Raw genomic sequence first — 20492 nt, 5'->3', positions numbered from 1 at the left:
AGTTTACATCATACATAAATAATTCGTATAGTTTATGGTGGTAGTGCAGATGCCATCGACCTTTAGTAATCATCGAAGATTGTTATCTTGGAACTAATTTCATTAACCAAAAGGCATTATAAGCGTACATACATATCAATATTTATAAAATACCAACTACTCGTTTGGCATAGCCCTTGAACTGCATTTGCCTATAGCCACTTGTGTTTTAACCCATAGAAGTCTCCCACACACTATGGTTGATCCGGGGTTCTTTAGACATCTGCGAGCTAATTATAATGCTGACGAGGAAGACCTCGAAGATGATAGTTATGAGGATAACTACAGCAATAATAATAGTGAAACATCCTCCTTGAACAAACTCAGAGACATGTTTCATGGAAAACTACAATCCACAAGGCAGAAAAGTGAGATCAAATCTAATGACCATGTAACCTTTACCAACCACGATGATTACGATAACGACACTAATAACTATAATACTGATGACTACAATGAACTCGCATACGAAGACAGAGATTATGAATACGATGACATAGGTAATTCTATCCTGATAGACTTCCAGCGATCATCCAAACAACATGTAGCTTCTGATGTTAATAATTCATCGCATGCCATACTGTTTGGTGAAGAATCTGGTTCGCTGATATTACAGTTTACGAATTCCGGCTCTAGCCTTCTACTCACACTGCATGGTAAACTTACTCTGAATAGTAGAGTGATGGATTTTGGGGGAGAAGGAGATGGTGGAATAGAACAATACCGTCTCAACAAAAGATTGAGTCTTGAACTGTCGATTCTTGATGAGATCCAGCATAACTTACCTGAAAATGAACGGTTCAAATATTTGGAGACTTACCAGAAACTTTACAAACGAAAGCACCATGAAGAAAACCGAGGAGACAACGATTCAGTTTTCCAATTATCTCATCTTAATGACTTTGATCGTTATGTGAAACAAACAGAATTAAACGAACTGATTCAACAGGCCCTACGTGACTCTGGAAGAGAAAACATTCTTAACGTTATACCAGAGAATGAGTTGAATCATCGGTTTACTTGGGAGGATACAAAACATAGGAAGCAGAATGGGAAAGGACTACCTACGTTAGATGTGGAGAAGATCAAAAAGCCTTCGAATATATGGTATAATCGAGACTCGAAGAAGAATTCTGGAGTTAATGATATTGAAGAGCTTTATTTCAAGCATTCCAACTCTGACGATACAAATTCAATGTATGAACAACAACTGGGAGAAAAGATGAAACATAGACATACTTTAAAGCGGAAATTAAAGGTTCGACATCTTCAAATGATTTCTCTTGGAGGGACATTAGGTGTTGGACTTTTATTAAATAGTGGCAAGGCTATTACTATTGGGGGAGGGTTAGGTGCTGTTCTTGGATTTACCATAACTGGTATCATTGTCGTAGCCTCTATTGTTTCATTCTGTGAAATGGTGTCATTCGTTAGTATTGTGGATGGTGTATCCGGGTTAAGTTCTCGTTTTGTAGATGACGCATTTGGGTTTGCGGTTGGGTGGCTTTATTGGTCAAGCTTCGCTATAGGACTTGCAGGAGAAATCGTGGCCAGTGTGATAATGTTAACCTTCTATTCCAACTTGAAGATATTGGAGCATAAGGGTACTATGATTGCGTTTGTCATATTGTTTTTAGGATTTGTCGTTGGAGCAAATTTAATGGATGTGGAGTATTATGGAGAAATTGAATACTTTTCTGGTCTAATAAAAGTCATAAGTATTTTGCTGTTGACGATATTGATGATTGTTTTGAATAGAGGGGGGTTAAATAATGAAGTCATTGGCTTCAAATATTGGGATCATTCTCAACTGGATTTTGAGAATGGGTTAATTTATGGACCCTTTCGACCTTCGTTTAATTTGAATGATAATGTTATCGGAAGCACTGGTCTTCATGGTGGGAACTTGGGAAGATTTCTTGCGGTGATTGTTGCTTGTTTGACCACTTGTTATGCTTATAGTGGAACAGAAATTGTTTGCATTGCAGCATGTGAAGCCAATAATCCAAGGAAGGCTCTTCCCTCGGCAACCAAAAGAGTATTTTTCAGAGTGCTTATATTCTACATTCTTGCATCATTTGTGGTTTCGCTTAATCTTTATGCTGGAGATCCACGTTTATTACGATACCGATCTCATGCCCATGGAAGTGATACGGAGTATTATCATACTTTAGTTGGGCTTTTAGGAGGAGATAAGTGCAATACCGATTACAATTCGAAGTTATTTGCTGGGTTTTCCAATGGTTCGCAATCACCTTGGATTGTTGCTTTGCAAAGTATAGGGGCATGTAATGGATCAGGAGTTGTCAATGCCCTTTTAGTATTCTTTGCTGTTACCTGTGGGACATCACAGATCTACGTTAGTTCTAGAACAGTCTACTCAATGTCGTTACAAGGTAAAGCACCTAAGATCTTGAGTCGATGCAATAGATTTGGTACCCCCTATATGGCAGTACTTTTCCTGTCACTGTTTGGACTATTGGCCTTCTTTTGTGTTAGTGAAACCGCTACTCAAGTGTTTCAATATTTGAGTAGTTTTGTCGCCTCTCTGGGAATCATTGTTTGGTGTGGCATGTCGTTATCATTCATTAGATTTTACTATGGCTTACAGAGAAGACCAGACATTATGTCCAGAGACGATAAGAGTTACCCTTATCGATCTCCCTTCCAACCGTATACCGCGATAGTTGGGTTTGTGGGTACGGCGATCATTGTACTTTCAATGGGGTTTGTTGTTTTCCTCAAGGGTGAATGGGATGTTTTATTTTTCTTTACCAGTTATGGAACTTTATTCCTCTTTATTATTTTGTATATTGGTTATCGAGTGGTTAAAGGAGCTCGAATGAGGAATTTGGAATCGTTGGATTTCGACCTGGGAAGACGGGAAATGGATAGGTACCTTTGGGACGGAGGTCGTGAGTATAACATTCGGAGCTTTAAGGACATTTCTCATAAGTTACTAGGATTTTTTGCGTAACATAGACAGTCACAACATAGATATATATATAAGTATATATACCTATCATCACATAGCATACATGACATACCGTACCATCATAGAACACCACATATCGTAAAATCACATTACAAAGGATACATAACATAGACTATACTTGTGTTAATTATAGTTGGACTATAGTATCACTATGGTATGTCCGATTTAGAAGTTGGCGATCACATTGTCCTCGAGTCAAGGCAGCGCACTGCTCTGTTGCTCTACGCAAAAAGTGGTGCACATATCCAACATACAAACAATAAATTTCACCTTATCCGCCCAAGGTCAACGCCCTCAATTGAGATCTAATTAATGGTTTAAAAGGGTCTGATAATCTTATAGACTTAAATACAGCAGCTATAGTAGTAAATAGTACCTATAAGTAATTTGTTACGTATCACATTATGTGGCAGAAAACGGACGCCCTTCTTCGGGGTAAGATGGTGAAGCTGTTCTTACCCTTTGAAAAACATCCAACATTGAAGAATGAAAACTTTAAAAACTTGTATTGTGGTGATGAAGTGTTTGTATTAGAAACCAAAGACGGCAAATGGGCTCGTGGTTACGCGTTAACTAGACCATTCCCCAATGACTTCACGATTACTTCAACTAACTTGGATGATTTACCAGGTGTTGATATTCGGGTCGTTATTTTCCCCTTGAAATACGTGGTAGTGGTTGAAGAATTGCCTTTAGAACAAGTGGTGATCAATAGAGAATTCAATAACATAATTGATATTGAAACGGTCCCCACTATTGCAGCTTCAGAACTTGCCCATAGAAATGCTACGGACGGTCCAGATTTCCCCAAACTGTCTAACCCTAAACGGTTGATGCCTAATTTACCAACCATTAGATTCAACAAGGGTGATGACTTGGTTGATGAAATCAAACATGCTTTGAGTTTATTGGCAAACCATATCTTTGCCTTTTATGCCATTGGTGAGTTCAAATTGTTTACTAAATTGGTATCTGTTTTTGATCAATTACTTGAGGTCAGAATCAAGTTGATGAATGATGTTTTGACTGAAAACGAAGCTCAAGTCGCCAGAGAAAGTGCTACTTATTTGTTGTCTGTTGTTTCCAAAAAATTGGCCTCCAAATCTGACAGATTGACAGATAAAAATTACGATTTGGATAACAAGAACACTGATGTTTCTGGTTACAAAGCTATTTTGGCCAGAGACTCGTTTACTGGTACTTTGTTTACTTATGATAATGTCTGCCCTTCAAGAATTGCTATTAATCAGGAGTTGTGTGCGTTGGCTCCACAGTTCCCAATCAATTCTCATGCTCATAAAGATGAATATAGCTTAGACCCTAAACCAAACACTAAGTTGATCCATGATCCTCCTTCTCATATTTTGGTTAACTTCAAACTGGTTCTGGGATCCTCAGCTTACCAACCTCCAGGGTTCAAGGGAATGACGGCCTACATGTACATTCGGAACAATAGAAAGAGATTATCTGAAGCCTTTGCTGTGCACACAGATTCTGTCAAGGATCTAGTTAACGTAGAAAAGTTATCAGCAGCTTTGTTTAGAAACATTCCTCAGACCGAAATTGAAAACTCAAGAGTCTATCTCTGTGCTGTACTTTTGGAGGATATTGACATTAGTGGTAGAAGTTTGGAACAGAAAGTAACTCACGTCAATAGTGTTAAAAAGGGTGTTGCTGCTGGTGTTACGGATATTACCCGTGTATTTTCAAAGAATAAAGGTTCTTTGCAAACGGGAGAATATCATCAATTTTCAATTCGTTTGTTTGGTTCTTATGTGAACAATAAGAGACCCTCAAACAATTCCATGATCCCGAACATGAAACTGGGAGCTGGTGATGCTGATAGCTTGCAAAACAATGGCTGGGGTGAATTGATTGAAAGAATTATTGCTGGCTCTTCTCGTGGTATTGCTGTTAATCCAAGAGCTGAAAAATTGGTTGTATCTGTTAAAGAGTTTAAGCACCAATTACAGAATGATGGTTCTAAGGTGAACAATAGCGTTCCAATTGCAATTATCAAACCCATTTTTTTTGATCCCTTGGCTGATAACTATGAGAGAATTTACTTGAGAATGGGTAAAATTAATCTCTTGGGCAACAACGCTCAAAAAGATGATTTGTTAACTTATGAAATTTCTGCTCCAAATAATGACTTGATTACCTTTGCAAAGGCTTCCAATCAACAAGAGAAGAGATCTTGGCAGTTTGTATCGGTTTTCTCTGGTGAAGTTGTTGGTGAAATTGTTAAGATCAATGGTGTTTCAATCAAGTCGAACAAAAAGGTGCCAAAGGATGATTACATTCTTTTAAGTCTTTTTGTTAATGGTCAGTTAGAAGGTGAAGGGAAATTGTTGTACAAATCTGGAAATAGGTTAGTTGAATACAATACCAAAAAATCACACCATGTTGAAATCGTCTCCCCTGTTCACAACACTCAAATTGGTCTGGTTGAAGTTCTGACTGAATATGTTGGTAAGGTTTTCAATTCTGACATTTCAATTGATTCAGTTTTCCAATATGACAGACTTTTCAAGTTAGGTCCAACAGGAATGGATGATTTGTCAGCAGCTTTAATTTCCATATGCAAATTGGATATAGTCCAATTGATCAAATACTTTCCTGAATTGTTATCATCAATGTATAGCATTGTTGATATTTGTTTACAACAGAAACCTACTCCAAGTAATGAGATGCTTGAAGATAACTGTTTTAAGGCTATGGTTCATTTGTTAGACACTGTTTTGGGAAAGCAAGATCAATATCTGTACATGTTGGATACTTTCTTAACTTCCCATAAAAATTTACCCAGCATAGGTGTTTTCTTGTTGAACAAGGTTGCTGAAATCTTTGCTCGTGGTGAAGCCAATTGGAATACCCTTTCGCGATCATTGTGTCGTGTTGTTGGTTTAGTTTTCAAGTTGGTTCATGAATCAATGCAAACTGCTAGTAATACAGATGCTTATGTTGCTTCAATGAGCGCTTTGTTCAGAGCAACTTCATCCTTTTTATCTTTACAATCAACTTCCTTAATTGGTGATCAAGTTCTGGTTTTGGAAATGATTGACAACGTATTGATCTTCCATGACAAAATTGACATCACTAAGTTGGCTCCATTTGTTATCACGTTGGTTGATTCTATCGGGACCCGTGGACTAGGGGCAACTGAAGATAACAATAGTAATGGAAAGAAGTCTTTGGCATCTGCAAGAGATCATAAGATTATTATAAGCAAATTGCTTTTAATCCATCGCTTATTAGGTTCTGCATTGGCTGAGAACAAAGCAACTCGTAGAATTCTTGTTGGGAAGTCAGTTTCTTGGTGTATGGATGTTTTTTTAGGGTCCACTGATGTTGATGCCACCAGAATCGCTTGTTCCATCTTTAATTCTGTTTGTAAGTTGTTGAAAGAGAAAGTTTTATGCAACCCTGATAATGGAAATGAAATTGACTTGTGCTTTTCATTGGCTAAGTTATTGCCTGCAATCTCCAGAACTTTTATCAAGTTTAACAAGTACACTAGAGGTAATGATTTTTTTAAGCCAAAAAGAACATTCACATATTTGTTCCCCAGAGACTACCCCTTTAAAGAGTCCATTGCGGATCCAATTGTCAACGACGAGATTGTCGTTGAAGTTTTGATTGAGCTTGTTGTTATCTTCTGCTTTGTTGCTCGTATTGGTAAAGCTGCTGCTGGTAATGATGGTTACGCCAAAATTTTAACTACCAAGATTGAAAACGATTTCTTTGATGCCGATAAGTATTTGGCTTCTAACTTTCATAATGAAGATGTTTTAACCTTAATCTCTGGTGTTAAGCTTATGAGACAAGGGAAGTACTTCCCTGAAGACAAATGGCTTTCTTTATATGCTTCGATAGCTGATGGCGGGTTAGTTGCTTTGGAGTTAGTAAGACCCTTGTTGATTAACCATTACATCCCACCTATCGAAGATTCTGAGATTTTTGATAAGACTATTTGGGGTAATTATTTGCTTACATTGTTAAAATTGGGTACCTTGGTTCCAGTAGCTACGGAACATTTGTCTGAAGTTCCTCAAAAGGCTTGTTTTCAAATCACATCTTCTGTTCGGGATCGAATTGCGTTTATGGTGAATGAAGCTTGGGATGCTTTGGCCTGGGATGCTACGAAGGAGGATACCATCAGATTCAACTTAAACAAATTTGGTGGATATCAAGTTGAATTTATCAATTCTGATTACTCGATTCTTCAGGATTTAATGCTTTTTGCTTTACAAAAGCATGAAGCATGCCAACAAGTTGCAGTTAAGATTTTATGGTCTGTGGTTATATCTGAATTTATTTTAAGTGAAAACATTGTTGATGTTGAACGTGAATGTTTGATTGGTCTTCATGAAATTTATACAAGAAATGGCTATAAGCCAATGATCGGTGAACAGCTTAATTTCATTCACAGATTAAAGGTAACAATTAGATTGGATCGGGAAGATATTGCTTTCGGCTTGATTTACTCATTTATCAACACCCTTCAAGAATTCATGATGGTATTGAATGATTTGAATTGTGTTCCAGTTGGGCCTGAATTTGATGATGACAGAACTTTCCACAAATTGAACATTTTTGCTTTCTTGAAGAATGCCAACAAACCGGAATTGTTTAATTCATTCATCAATGCAATGTTTGAGGAAAATATTAACAAGAAGGATTACATTCAGGCAGCATTAAGTTTGGAATTATTGGCTTCAACTTATAGTTGGGATCATCACACGCTTTTGCCTTCCAGTTTCAGACCCAAATTCCCAGAGCAAACTTCATTTGAAAGAAAGGAAACATTGTTCAAGATGATTTCACATAATTTTATTCGTGGTAACAGTTTGGAAAGGGCTACTGATACTTACAATGAATTATTGGATGCTTATAACGCTCATACATATGATTTGAAGAGTTTTGCATATGTTCATAACAAATTGGCCAAGTTATATTTGGATTTGGAATCTTCTGATAAATTGACCCCCTCGTACTTTAGAGTTGCATTTATTGGTGCTGGGTTCCCTGTTAATACAAGAGGCAAGGAAAATATTTATGAAGGATTACCCTTTGAACATATTACTTCGATCCATGAAAGATTGTTGAAATTATACCCTGGTGCTAGAATCATATCTGATGATTATGAAGCAGCCAAAATAAAGGAAAAGAATCCAACTGGTAGATATTTACATGTTGGAACTGTTGAACCTATTAATGAAATCAGTGACAAGTTATTTAATACTTCTATTGGTGTTAGACAATATGCTAGAAACAAGGATTTGAGATTCTTTACTGTTATGAAGAAGATTCCTGGTTCTACTTCTATTTTTGATTTATGGACTGAGGAAACAACTTATGAAACATATCTTTCATTCCCTACTTTGATGAATAGATCAGAAATCAAAGAATCCAAGGTTATCAAATTGTCACCTTTGGATAATGCCATTCGAACCATCGTATCCAAGAATAACGATTTGATCTCATTAGAGAGTATGATCAACATTGCCTTCAAGGAGAAGAGTGATTTCGGTGCGTTGATCAATGATTTATCAAGGCAATTAACAGGAACTGTAGACTCTCCTGTGAATGGTGGGGTTGGACAATACCGTACTTTCTTTACTGATCCCAAATATGAGGGTAAGCTTGAACATTCTGGACAAATTAGATTATTGAGAAATGCCTTTGATGATTTGACAATAGTGTTGAACAGATGTTTGATTTTACATGGCAAATTGATTTCCCCCAGTATCAGAATGTCACATGAAGCATTGGTTGATTTGTTTGTTAAGAACTTTGAACAAGAAATCAAGGCCTTAAAATTGGCTGGAGATGGAACTCAATCTAGTGCGGCTTCGACTACAGGAACCTTAAGTCTGATCCAAGGTACATCTCAATATAGTGGTATGATATCACAATCCGGAGGTATCCATTCAGATAAACGGTCGATTTCTGGGTTATCCACTGGTGGACTTCATGCGGCTCCATTGTTAGCCGGTAGTGGTAACAGATTAGTGCGTACTTCAAGCCGAGCATCTTCAACTTCTTCCCATTCTGCTAATTCTCATAATTATCTGGACGCTTCAACCATGAGTGGATCATTGAATGCTGCCTCGGCTCATTCGTTTGGAACCAATAATAGTGGGCTTCCTGGTGCTGTAAATACCACGAAGCGAACTGCGTTGAATTGGAGACACAAATAGATAACTGGTGCCCCCTTCGTGACTAATTAAGCAACTATAGTTAGTACATTGTTGTTAATTGAGGTATTCTCACTAATAGTCGCTATTCTCCTTAGAGCCTTGTATCGGTTGATAATGTGGTTTTTTTTTTCTTATTAGTTATACAATGCTTGTCCGGCAAACAATGGAAGTGGAATAGCCTGAGGTTATATGATATAAACAACCTCGCATAATCTGTTTAAGGCTTAAAAAGGGTTCTTGTATGATTCGGTAAAAGTTGTAGTGCCTCACGTTAGCCAGCACTAAGAAATAAAATTGTCAAAATCAATACTGTATTTAGTTATCTTCCTCCAACAATAACAATGAATTGATCTGATCCAGATATATACACATATATATATTTATATACAAAGGGGTATTACACTACCATGAATAGATATATATATGGAATGAACTACAGTATAATTGTACGTACGGTCATTTGTCTATGTAATAATGCCGTGTGGTGCATTCTCAAATTGCATACTCCATTACTACATTTAGCCCAATGAACTGAGTAACCCGTATCGGGTCTACCGTTTTGCTGTTTGGTACGTACATTCCGAAAAGTTCGTAAACTTCATCCCTCCCTTAGACCATTTTCTGATGCAGACTGTATCTATTCCACTTATCAACCCCTTGAGTTAAGCCGAGTACACTTATTTGTACACATATGGTTACACCCGTAAACCTAAAACAGTCCGTAATACATATTTTCGTGGGTGGTAACCCAATCCCCGAAATAGTAGTTACCTCTACTTTTATGGGGGTATGGGGTGTATTTAGCTTTCGTAATCGATTACATAAGCGGTGATCGGGAAATAAAAATTTTCCAATTGGTAGATTTAATAATATAAATAAGCAACGATTATCTAAGATTCAATCAAAGTCAATCTATCAATATTCCATTGAACCCCATACAGCATTCTTTGCAAAATAAGCAGTTGTGATATACAGAAAAGAGATTAAATATTAATATGTACAGATTTGTGGCTACAAGCATTACTCGTCGTTTACCTGTGGTGATAAGAACTCCAGTTCGTTTCTACGCTGCTCAACCAATTTCCAAAGAAGAAGTTACCAAGAGAGCTTTTGATGCTTTAAAGACTGTTGGTGCATTACAAGAATCCAAATTATCATTAGAAGCATCTTTCCAAAATGATTTAGGTTTGGATTCCTTGGATACCGTTGAAGCTTTGGTGGCTCTCGAGGAAGAATTTGACTTGGAAATTCCTGACAAGGTTTCTGATGAAATTAAGACTGTTGGTGAAGCAGTTGAATACATCTATACTGAAGAACAAAAATTATAAGTCAATTGAATTGAATTGAATAATATGTTTGTGTTTGAACTTTCTTATACATAGTTAAATCAAGCATCCATCACTTATGTTTTGTATGGACGTGTTAAATTATTACTATTGATGTTTATTAATTATAATAATATCATTAAAGATTGTTGTAGTTTTTGCTTTATCCACATGAGCGAACCCTTTTTTGTTCTCTATGACACCGTCGTCGCTGCATGGTCTGGGTTACTATGCTTAGCGTCTGTTGTACATCGTCAACAAATATATACCGATAATTGCCGATTATTGCCGCCTATTGTGATCTGATCCAGCTCCTTACTAATGACACTTCTATGGTTCCTTCGAACCATCTTTGATGACGGCGTGTACCTTTGTTTATCGAACTTACGAACATGGTGCAAAGTCCAATAAGGGGTGCTGTTGTATAGTGTGACAAAAAATATCCTTAAAGTGTCATTCTTTCAACACAATCAGGCCTTCGTGCAGTTAATTGTTGCATTATAATTCAAGAATGGAATTGCGAAACACCACATCACTGCTTTACTTGGATATATACCAAAGGGTTGGAACTACACATGGATATTTCTTCGATGTCACAACACGGCAACCGCTATGCACCCGTTACTCGGAATTGCTTCCCGTAAAATAGACTTTACATCATTATACTGATTATGCATACGTTTGAAGTAAATATTCTTACAAGTACAATAATCTAATAACTTTAGTATTATAGCACTTAGCCACTGTATCTTATAACGCCACTGTATCTTCTATTGGATCTCGTCAATACTAGTTCTACTTCGTTCCTCTTAATTGTTTCATTATTTGCAACTTACGCAAAGAAATTCCAATCTGAATTTAAAAAGAAAAAGGTTTGAAACATAAAGCCGTTTAGGTATACACGACGTCCCTTTGCACTATATTCAAAGTTATAACCAAGCGAATAATAGCAACGTATACAAATATTAAACGTTTAAGTAATATTACAGGTCTCTCTCGTCTCCAATTAGTAATCGAAACCTTCTATGGATCTAGTAACTGGATGGTCTGTTAAAAGTAAGCAATATTATTCCTGTAAAAGTACGAGAGTCGTATAACACTTCTAAAAACGGCATGTAACATGGTAAGCTGCAACACAAATTTCAACTCCAAATTAGCCTAAGACACCCTGCATTTCATATCCTTTTATGGAATCAACCTCTGTAACAATTGGGAACAAACAAAACAATCACATGATCTATATGTGCGCTACCATGTTTCTTTTTTCTCAAAGAATTTATCCTTGTAGTAAATATTACACCAACCTATATATAAGATTTACCTTCCTGGTATATCTGTTGTGACCCTCGGAATTCTTGTTTCAGGGGTTGCTTTGGAAGTGTTGATTGGCAGTTTGACCGAGCGGTTAAGGTGCTACACTCGAATCTTCAGAGCTATGTAGTGGGATTTCCCGCGCAGGTTCGAATCCTGCAACTGTCGGAAATACGTCTTTCAAAGAGACAAACATTTTTTTCCAATCTTCTTCAAGTCGGAAAGGGTCCGGATATCGATTCGCACACAAGTTCGAATCCTACCCAAGCTAATTTTTTCTATCTCATCTCTAATCATCAACATACATCATTAATACATCGCCTACAAACTAAACGAAAGTACTTGACTATGGCACGAACGAAGAAACCGTCCAAAACACCACCTGAGGGCTATGAAAAGATTAAGTCAACCATTGATAAACTATTACTCAAACTAAGGCAAGCTCAGAAAGAATCCTTACAATCCAAAGCTGCTAAAGAAGCACTTTGGCCCATCATTCGTATTAATCACGAAATATCCAGATACGTCTACGAACTTTATTATAAACGAGAGTTGATTCTGAAAGACTTATATGATTGGCTTATTCTTCAAAAGTACGTTAACCAAGATTTAATTGCCAAATGGAGGAAACAAGGTTATGAAAATCTATGCTGTGTTCAATGCATTCAAAAGGGTCAATATACTCACGGGAACACTTGTATATGTCGAGTACCAATTTCTAAACGGGCTGAAGATAAAAAGGAAATAGAATGCATGACATGTGGTTGTTCAGGATGTGCCAGTAATGATTAATAGAAATAATGACGTTTTACAGGGAGATGAAACTTCAACAGGGTCCAATCGTGTAGTAATCCTGGAACCCCCGTATTTAAAATATATATTAATAGTACACACGATAATGGAAACGGATAAAGCAGAGCTTCAACCGGAAAAGCAAACTGTACTCAACTGTAAAACAAGTAATCAAAACGAAATTAAAAAAAAAAGTATCAGAGCAACAAAAATCACCAATAAAATTAACCATGTAAATGAAGTAACCAACTATTAAACATTAAACAATGTATCCTCTCAATACCAACCAAAAATCAAAACCAAGTCCCATCCCATTTCTTATCATTTTAATCCCGTTTAGGACTTTCAAAATTGCGTAAGATCATATCATCATCATCATACAGATTCAAATTACTGGAACTTATTAAAGGACTGTAATAGAACTCATCCAAATACCCAGGCAGATTATGCCATAACTTTTTAATTAAAGTCGATGGAGTTTTCCGTAATGGTGTTCTTATGAGACTTGATCCTAAAGATGTACTTATTGGGGTACGAGCATGGATGTGGGCCGATGAAGTTGGGGTTTTCTGAACTTGGGATGTATAAGATATTGATGTATTCAGTGATGCTGCTGTGAGCAATGAGTTGGCAATTGAAGATGACCCACTAAAATAATCATTCAGACGTGAAACGGACGATGATGCAGATAATGATTGTGAATTTGTAAACAAAGGTGTGCGTTGTAATAAACAATTGACATGAACAAGACGAGAATTAGCTGGAGTAATTGGTTCTAAAAGTGGGCCCCCAGTATTAATACGCACAGGTGATAATTCCAAATTAGAATCACAACTAAACGATGAAGTTATGGTGAGATGCTTTGATGCAAGAAGTGGACCACCATGTAATGATTCATCGTTGGCGGTGGAAGTTTCATCAATACGGGGACGCTTGATAACAAAAGTATTATCTTCATCATCCTCAGTATGAATATCTTTCTTTGTACTTACCTCGTCTGCAACAGTCACATCAAAATTATCAAGATCATCATCGTCGTCGTCGTCGTCATCATAGGCACGCTTGCGAGATGATCTATATTCAGCAGATGCAGGCAATGGCAGTGAAGGTAAATTGATGGAAACACTATTGGAATTTGATGATTTCGTAGTATCAATTGTTGATCCCTGAGTCTTCTTTTTGGGGTTTGTTAAACCACCAGAAGTGGAAGTCGTAATTGAAGATGTAAGTGACGTTTGGGTTGACAGAGTGGTATCTAACTCACGATGATTATAATTATTATGCTTAATTTGATCCATAACCTCGTCAAAAGCAGACTTTCGACCACTCTTTGTTTTAAGAAACTGTTCCTCACAACCATTCTTGATCAACCAGAAATGGCCTTTCCCATCTTTTGATTTTTCACCTTTTATAAAAGCCTTATTGAGGGATAAGTTATGTCTAATGGAATTTTGCCAGCCCACTTCGTCTCTCTTATAATACTTGAATGTATCTGCTATCCATTGGTAGATTTGAGAAAGAGTTAATCTTTTATCGACATGTGATAATATGGACATTCCAATTAATGTAGCATATGAATATGGAGGTTTATCTTCTGAATTAACATCGAATGGTGTATGCTCCTTTTTCGAAGCTTTCTTCTTTGGTTTAACCACATTTGATGTCAAAGACACCGAGGTTGAACTTGAATTCGTTACGGATAAATTCAATAAGCCAGAATCATTATTTGAGGGAGCTGATACCTTGTGGCTATGGGTGATCAAGGGACGTTGTGGAGATGAGAAAGCAGGTGATAAAAGAGATCCATTTTGAATATGTAACAAGTTTGTCAGCTCAGAATTGTGGTTGTGGTTGTGGTTATGAACATACGTTTGACTGCTAGCATCTTGAATACCCATAGGATATTTATTTGTGGGTGTTGAAGGAGGAAAGAACGCATTTGAATGGGAGGCAGTGATAGTATTGGAATCTCTGTTGTTGGGGAAATCCATATCTGGAGTCGACGAGTAAAGAAGAACGTCAGAGAACTTGCGAACAACAGAATGTGGAGGAGTCGTGATATGTTTTTTAGCATAAACAGCCGATATATGTCCGCTATGATGATTTTGATGGGATGGAGTCTCTGCAACTTGAGTATAGTAAATAGATGATGATGATGATGATTGTTGTGGAGGTAATCTGTGTTTGAGTGAACCGTTTGAATTTGTACTGGTAGCGGCAAAGGGGTTGACGTTGGTGGCGTCCTTCAAAATATTATTGTAGGGAGCCATTGGAATCCATCTACAAGCCTCTTGAGTGCTACTGAAGTGGTCGATAACTCAGATAATTGATGATGGCATTCAAGATAGTTCACTAATGCCTCTTGCACTAATGATGAGATGGGATGGATACGTAACGATTTGATGCGATAAAGATTAAAGCTATAGTAAAGTAAGGGGTAAGGTTTCCTTTTGGTTGCTGATGTGTAAAGTTTTAAGCAGAACGCAAGTAGTGATTAAAATAAAATCAATACTAATACCTTCTTTGCCTACTTTGGTGAAGGGTAATACACCCGTATAAGGTGCCGTCTACAGCTGCCCTTTTATTTGGGGTTGTACTTTTAGGAGATTTTTTGCGACGCGGTACACCAATTTCAAAAAAGGTTTTGTGGCGTTTACATTGCGAAAAAGATTCGCGTATGTGATGGTAGCACGGATTGGATTTAATATACAAAGAGGGGACAAAAACTGTGCTGACACAATTATTAGCTTGAAATTTGGTAATTTGATTGAGGGCCGCATTATTATTACTATTATTTTTATAACTCTTATGCCATGTCTCATTGTCCTCTATCATGGTCCTTAATTCATACAATGGCTTTCAATCTAGTAATAAAAATAGTAATAATAGCAAGATAATAAATTATAGGATGGAAATGTGTATACTTTCATTCCATTGCTTAATCACTTAGCTCACGTATTCTCAAGATGTTGCCACTAAAATATAAACTCAATATCACACCGCAACGCATGGTATGAAGAATTAATTGATGCCAGGTACTTATTAGGCTGCAACCTTCTATTATAATTTAAGTTCATCGTAATCATAAGCTTCTCCTTATTTCATTATAACCTTACTTATTCAAGTCCATCTTATCGCATTGTACTTTGGACTTTCAGAACTCAATTGGGTATGAACTTGGCCCCATAGTGGTCTGACGCCTGTCGTGTGTCTTCTCCTCTCTATACCATTCATGGCACCTGTACACCAGATCAGTTTGTATGGAGATAAATCGAAGTGCGCGATTCTCGTTTTCCTCGAAGAAATGGACCGAAAATGTGCCATAATGTACATTGTTCTTGAGAACCTTCGATGCATCATGTGAGTAGACCAATGGTGGCTTTCGGTATAACCATAAAGTACAAATTTAAAGTCAATAAGGTAATATTACCATCCATTGTTTCTATTAGAATTCCACTATCAAATATAACTGTACTATTTCAAGTGTTGTATTATTACGGTATTTTCACACCAATTGTGGTATATTAACTACTATCCTTCTTAATGCTATTAATCTTTAATAAACCATTTAAAACCAGTAAAAACATGTGTACGCAGTAGTGAATTTACTGTTTAAATTTGTAGTTCCTCCCCCTGCCAACGAATTATGGGTTGTAACTTTTATGCAATAAGCTCCCTGGTTCTACAGAAATGCACCTGCAAAATGCTCACTTACAATTACCCATACTTAATTAACATCTTTTAACAATCTTGTTTTCCTCATAGTCCTTTCTTATTGCTATGCCTGTGTTTCACAAGGAATGCAAGATAAATTAGTGGCTATGATTACGATTGCAAATCCTGAGATCTTTAACTCTCTGATTACATAATCATCTCCTGTACACCCAATTGATACTTTTGATATGAGAACGAAAATTTATGCACCACCAGGTAAGTCAAAAGGCACATCTTCATTTACCATCACCAACCCTCCCCACCATGGATGATACAGTCAAGTTGCTTCTTCGATTTGTTGCTCGCGGATTCTACTCACAACCTTATGTACTTATTCTTGATGCTGTGATGCTTCATTCGGTTTTAAGTGAAGATGATCTCATCTATTTGCTAGGAATTCAAAGGAAAGAACTTAGAGCTCTTTGCAATCGGTTAGTAGAAGATAGGTTGCTTGTTAACCATATTCAGAAGGAAGAGAATCTTCAACAACGGCTTACAACCAAAACGTATTATTATATTCATATCACAGAGACTATTGATGCAATCAAGTGGAAAGTTCATTCGATTGTTAATCTGTTGAAAGATGAAATGAAACATTACGGGAACCCTCAAGGTTATGTATGTCCTATTTGTGGCAAGAAAGTAAGTCAGTTGGATGCAATTGCCTTGTTAAGTGATGATCGTTCAAGTTTTGTTTGTGATACCTGTGGTGGAGTATTGGTTGAAGACGATTCAAGTCAACAAGCAACTTTGAAACAAGAAAAATTGGAACGTTTAATGAAACAAGTTGATCCTATAATTACTTATTTGAAGCGTATAGACGAATCTTATATTGAAGATAACACTTTTGAACTGGCTTTGATGAAAACTATCCCTGCTCAATCGGCTACACTGGCTTCCTATGCTATTTCTAGTCGTATTTCTAATAGATCTAGATCTAATTTGGCAAACAATTCCCTGGCCGCAGCAGCTGCACGTTCTCAAGCAACTTTACACGTGTCTATTAGTGCTAATGATGAAAATTATGAAAGAGAACAAATGGAAAAGGAAGAAAGAAGACAAAAATTAGAACAGAATGCTTTACCTTCATGGTATTCACTGTCTTCTGTAGGGAAGTCCATCATTGGTCGTTTGGATGATGAAGATTCTGCTATAGCAACTGGATCTGAAGATAATTTATCAAGAGAAATGACTCCAGGTATAAAATCTGAAGCTGATGAACTATTGGATAGAGGGGATCTGGCTACTCCAATGCCTCAAGAACCTGCAGCTATCCCTGAAGGCACTGGCTCAGCAACAGAGTTGAAAGACAGAGAACAACAAGAAGCATTGGCCGCATATTACGCACAATTGGATAGACAAGCTAAAGAAGAAGAGGAGGAAGAGGAAGATGATGAAGATGATGATAACTTTGATGATTTTGATGACTTAGATCTTTCATAAAAAAATTAATAGACTATGATATTCCTTCCCATTCAGATAAGAATCTTCAAAAATCTAACAATACTTGACTCTTCCAATAATACAGTTAAGACTACTATGCACTAATAAGTTAGTGCGAGAGAAAAGGTTGATGCCGGTGCCGGCCTAATGTGGCGTGCACTGGGCTGAAAAATTTTCGAATATGAGTATACGCATTTAATGGTGATAATAATTCTTTAAACGATTGTCATCAGGTACATTGCTGAAAAAGATCACTTGACATCATAAAGCTGAATTAATATGGCAGACGACAAGAAACAACAGGTAAGTTTGCAATGACAAGAAATTCATTTTTATTGAAGCCAAAGACTAACATTCGCACTAATAAAGGTAAGTCCCCTTAAGTCTTTCATAGCGGGTGGTACAGCTGGAGCAGTGGAAGGTGTGGTAACCTATCCTTTCGAGTTTGCTAAGACTCGTCTTCAATTGATTAGTAAAGGATCCACAGCCTCTCGTAACCCACTTGTTTTGATATATAATGTGGCTAAAACTCAAGGTGTAAGTAGTTTATATGTTGGATGTCCCGCATTTGTGGTGGGTAACACTGTTAAAGCTAGTGTACGTTTCTTAGGGTTTGATATGATTAAGTCATTACTTGCTGATAAGAATGGCAAGCTTTCAGGTCCTAGGGGTGTGATTGCCGGGTTAGGGGCTGGGCTATTAGAATCTGTTGTAGCAGTTACACCATTTGAAGCTATAAAGACTGCTTTGATCGATGATAAACAAAGTCCCAAACCAAAGTATCAAAATGGGTTAATTTCTGGGTCTGTAAAATTGGTTAAGGATTTAGGATTCAAGGGAATTTATGCTGGGCTAGTACCAGTTTCTTTAAGACAAGCTCTGAATCAAGCAGTTAGATTGGGGTCTTACAATGCTATTAAAACAATGATCCAGCAAGGTTCTGGCAACAAGCCAAATGAACCTTTAGGATCAGCTGCGACATTTCTTGTTGGTTCATTTGCCGGTATTATCACCGTTTACACTACCATGCCTATTGATACTGTAAAGACAAGAATGCAAGCCTTGGGGTCTGATAAATTGTACAGTTCTACACTCAACTGTTTCGTCAAAATTTTTAGGGAGGAAGGGCTTTTGACTTTCTGGAAAGGTGCTACACCCAGATTAGGTAGGTTGGTATTGAGTGGTGGTATAGTTTTCACAATCTATGAGAAAATGATCACAATCATGAAATGATGTGAACCTCGGGAGGTATCAAAAGATGATTTAATTGTACATATTTAACATTTAGCATATAAGAGATTTAATATCTGTTCAACCTTTGACGTACTACTACTACTACTAATAATAATAATAATAAAAATATAAAGATTTAAATGCTTACGATATGCTATTAATGTCCTATTCAGCTAGCGCGGTTACCAGATTGATTTGTTCTGTTTGAGGCGCCAACATTTTCCGCTCTAATAACTTAACCTTATAATAATCAACCAACAGCTTTATTATGATTAGCAACCCCAATGCTATGGTCCCATAAGCCAAATAGGGTGCACTGTTGAACGAATCGTTGGGAACCACTTTTTTGAATTGTTGAAATTGATCAGAACTATAAGAATCAAGTCCTCCCTTTATACTCACAGATTTATCAATATCATATGAGTTGGGATCTTTAGGAACATATCGATGGGGGACTTGATCCACATGCCCAAAGTTCTTAGGTACAATATTGTAGCCATACATCACAAGTGTAATCCCAATGCCTCCTCTAGCACCTTGTTTGGAGGCATGTGACGTATGTAATAAGTAACAAAGTATAAACCCAACAAATTGAAACGCTATGGAAACCAAGATATTCCACATGAAATTGGCTATACTTCCAACAGGTAACCCTTTGACAAATACTTCATCTTCATACATGGGTGAAATAATAGTAGATTCCCAATACTCAGGAGCAGCATCAGCAGCAGCTTCTTCATACAGGGGAGGACTAACTTCTTGTTCTTGTCTATCAGTGTCAGGTTTCGCCATCAAGTTTCGAAATACTCCATCAGTTCCTTGTCCTATGAATCGTCCTGGTTGATTTGAAACCAACCGTCCAGTATTAATCCCGTTGTGTAACCGTTCATAAGTTTGTCTTACGGGTATAATACGTTGAAGCCATCGTGATAATCTTCCTCCAATAGCTTCATTCTCCAATCGTTCCCGTTCTTGTCTGACTTCAAAGGATGCCATTTGTTGCATTTCAAGATCAAACGAACCAGATTCGTGTCCAGCTCCTTCGGAACGCGTATTGATGTCTGTAGAGCTTCCTTGAGCGGAATAGTTAAACGGGTGGTCTCTATCTAAATGCAAGCCTTCTATACTATGGTTGTATTCTTCATGCATTTCATTATTGCTGTTGTCATTAATAGTGTCGTTGCTTAAATGTAAAGTTCTGGGTTCCTCCGACTCGTGTCGAGAATATTCATCCAGTATCACCATCTGGAAGATAAAGAAAGACTAAAGAGAGAACGATTCTGTCGTAGTTAGAAGTTAGCCACTAAAACAATAGTAATAGTGTTTGTAATGGTATGCATAGCCTTGAGCTTTATCAAAATGTCGCAACTACAAACGACATTTCTCTATAGGGGAATGAGAAATAAGAAATAGACGACTAACGATTGTATACATGCA

General features: G+C 37.1%; 8 protein-coding genes and 1 non-coding gene across 9 annotated transcripts; 7 read left to right on the top strand and 2 right to left on the bottom strand.

The window, feature by feature from the left end:
- Positions 1–235: 235 nt before the first annotated feature.
- Positions 236–3016, top strand: SSY1 (Ssy1p; the record flags this gene model as incomplete). The annotated part of the gene is made up of 1 exon (XM_043191692.1): positions 236–3016. The coding sequence occupies one exon, from the start codon at positions 236–238 to the stop codon at positions 3014–3016; it is 2781 nt and encodes a 926-aa protein (XP_043048999.1).
- A 422-nt stretch (positions 3017–3438) lies between these two features.
- Positions 3439–9237, top strand: DCK1 (guanine nucleotide exchange factor DCK1; the record flags this gene model as incomplete). The annotated part of the gene is made up of 1 exon (XM_043191691.1): positions 3439–9237. One exon carries the CDS (start codon positions 3439–3441, stop codon positions 9235–9237), a length of 5799 nt encoding a protein of 1932 aa, XP_043048998.1.
- Positions 9238–10232: 995 nt separating this feature from the next.
- On the top strand, positions 10233–10565 carry ACP12 (acyl carrier protein; the record flags this gene model as incomplete). The annotated part of the gene is made up of 1 exon (XM_043191690.1): positions 10233–10565. One exon carries the CDS (start codon positions 10233–10235, stop codon positions 10563–10565), a length of 333 nt encoding a protein of 110 aa, XP_043048997.1.
- Positions 10566–11949: 1384 nt separating this feature from the next.
- KQ657_000867 lies at positions 11950–12041 on the top strand. The gene has a single exon. It is a non-coding gene; the product is annotated as a tRNA-Ser (tRNA).
- Positions 12042–12221: 180 nt separating this feature from the next.
- BUD31 (U2 snRNP complex subunit) lies at positions 12222–12665 on the top strand (the record flags this gene model as incomplete). The annotated part of the gene is made up of 1 exon (XM_043191689.1): positions 12222–12665. The coding sequence occupies one exon, from the start codon at positions 12222–12224 to the stop codon at positions 12663–12665; it is 444 nt and encodes a 147-aa protein (XP_043048996.1).
- Positions 12666–12991: 326 nt separating this feature from the next.
- Positions 12992–14935, bottom strand: HCM1 (Hcm1p; the record flags this gene model as incomplete). Its single annotated transcript, XM_043191688.1, has 1 exon — positions 12992–14935. One exon carries the CDS (start codon positions 14933–14935, stop codon positions 12992–12994), a length of 1944 nt encoding a protein of 647 aa, XP_043048995.1.
- Positions 14936–16643: 1708 nt separating this feature from the next.
- Positions 16644–17822, top strand: TFA1 (transcription factor TFIIE subunit; the record flags this gene model as incomplete). The annotated part of the gene is made up of 1 exon (XM_043191687.1): positions 16644–17822. One exon carries the CDS (start codon positions 16644–16646, stop codon positions 17820–17822), a length of 1179 nt encoding a protein of 392 aa, XP_043048994.1.
- A 279-nt stretch (positions 17823–18101) lies between these two features.
- CTP1 (Ctp1p) lies at positions 18102–19055 on the top strand (the record flags this gene model as incomplete). Its single annotated transcript, XM_043191686.1, has 2 exons — positions 18102–18129; positions 18217–19055. 2 exons carry the CDS (start codon positions 18102–18104, stop codon positions 19053–19055), a joined length of 867 nt encoding a protein of 288 aa, XP_043048993.1.
- Positions 19056–19220: 165 nt separating this feature from the next.
- KQ657_000862 (uncharacterized protein) lies at positions 19221–20300 on the bottom strand (the record flags this gene model as incomplete). The annotated part of the gene is made up of 1 exon (XM_043191685.1): positions 19221–20300. The coding sequence occupies one exon, from the start codon at positions 20298–20300 to the stop codon at positions 19221–19223; it is 1080 nt and encodes a 359-aa protein (XP_043048992.1).
- Between the last annotated feature and the right edge of the window lie 192 nt (positions 20301–20492).

Source organism: Scheffersomyces spartinae (genome assembly GCF_019049425.1).
Source record: "Scheffersomyces spartinae strain ARV_011 chromosome Unknown scaffold_12, whole genome shotgun sequence".
In the NCBI taxonomy this organism is placed as follows: Eukaryota; Fungi; Ascomycota; class Pichiomycetes; order Serinales; family Debaryomycetaceae; genus Lizanozyma; species Lizanozyma spartinae.
Note: the sequence above shows the minus strand (reverse complement) of the source record. Positions and strands in the feature narration are given on the sequence as shown.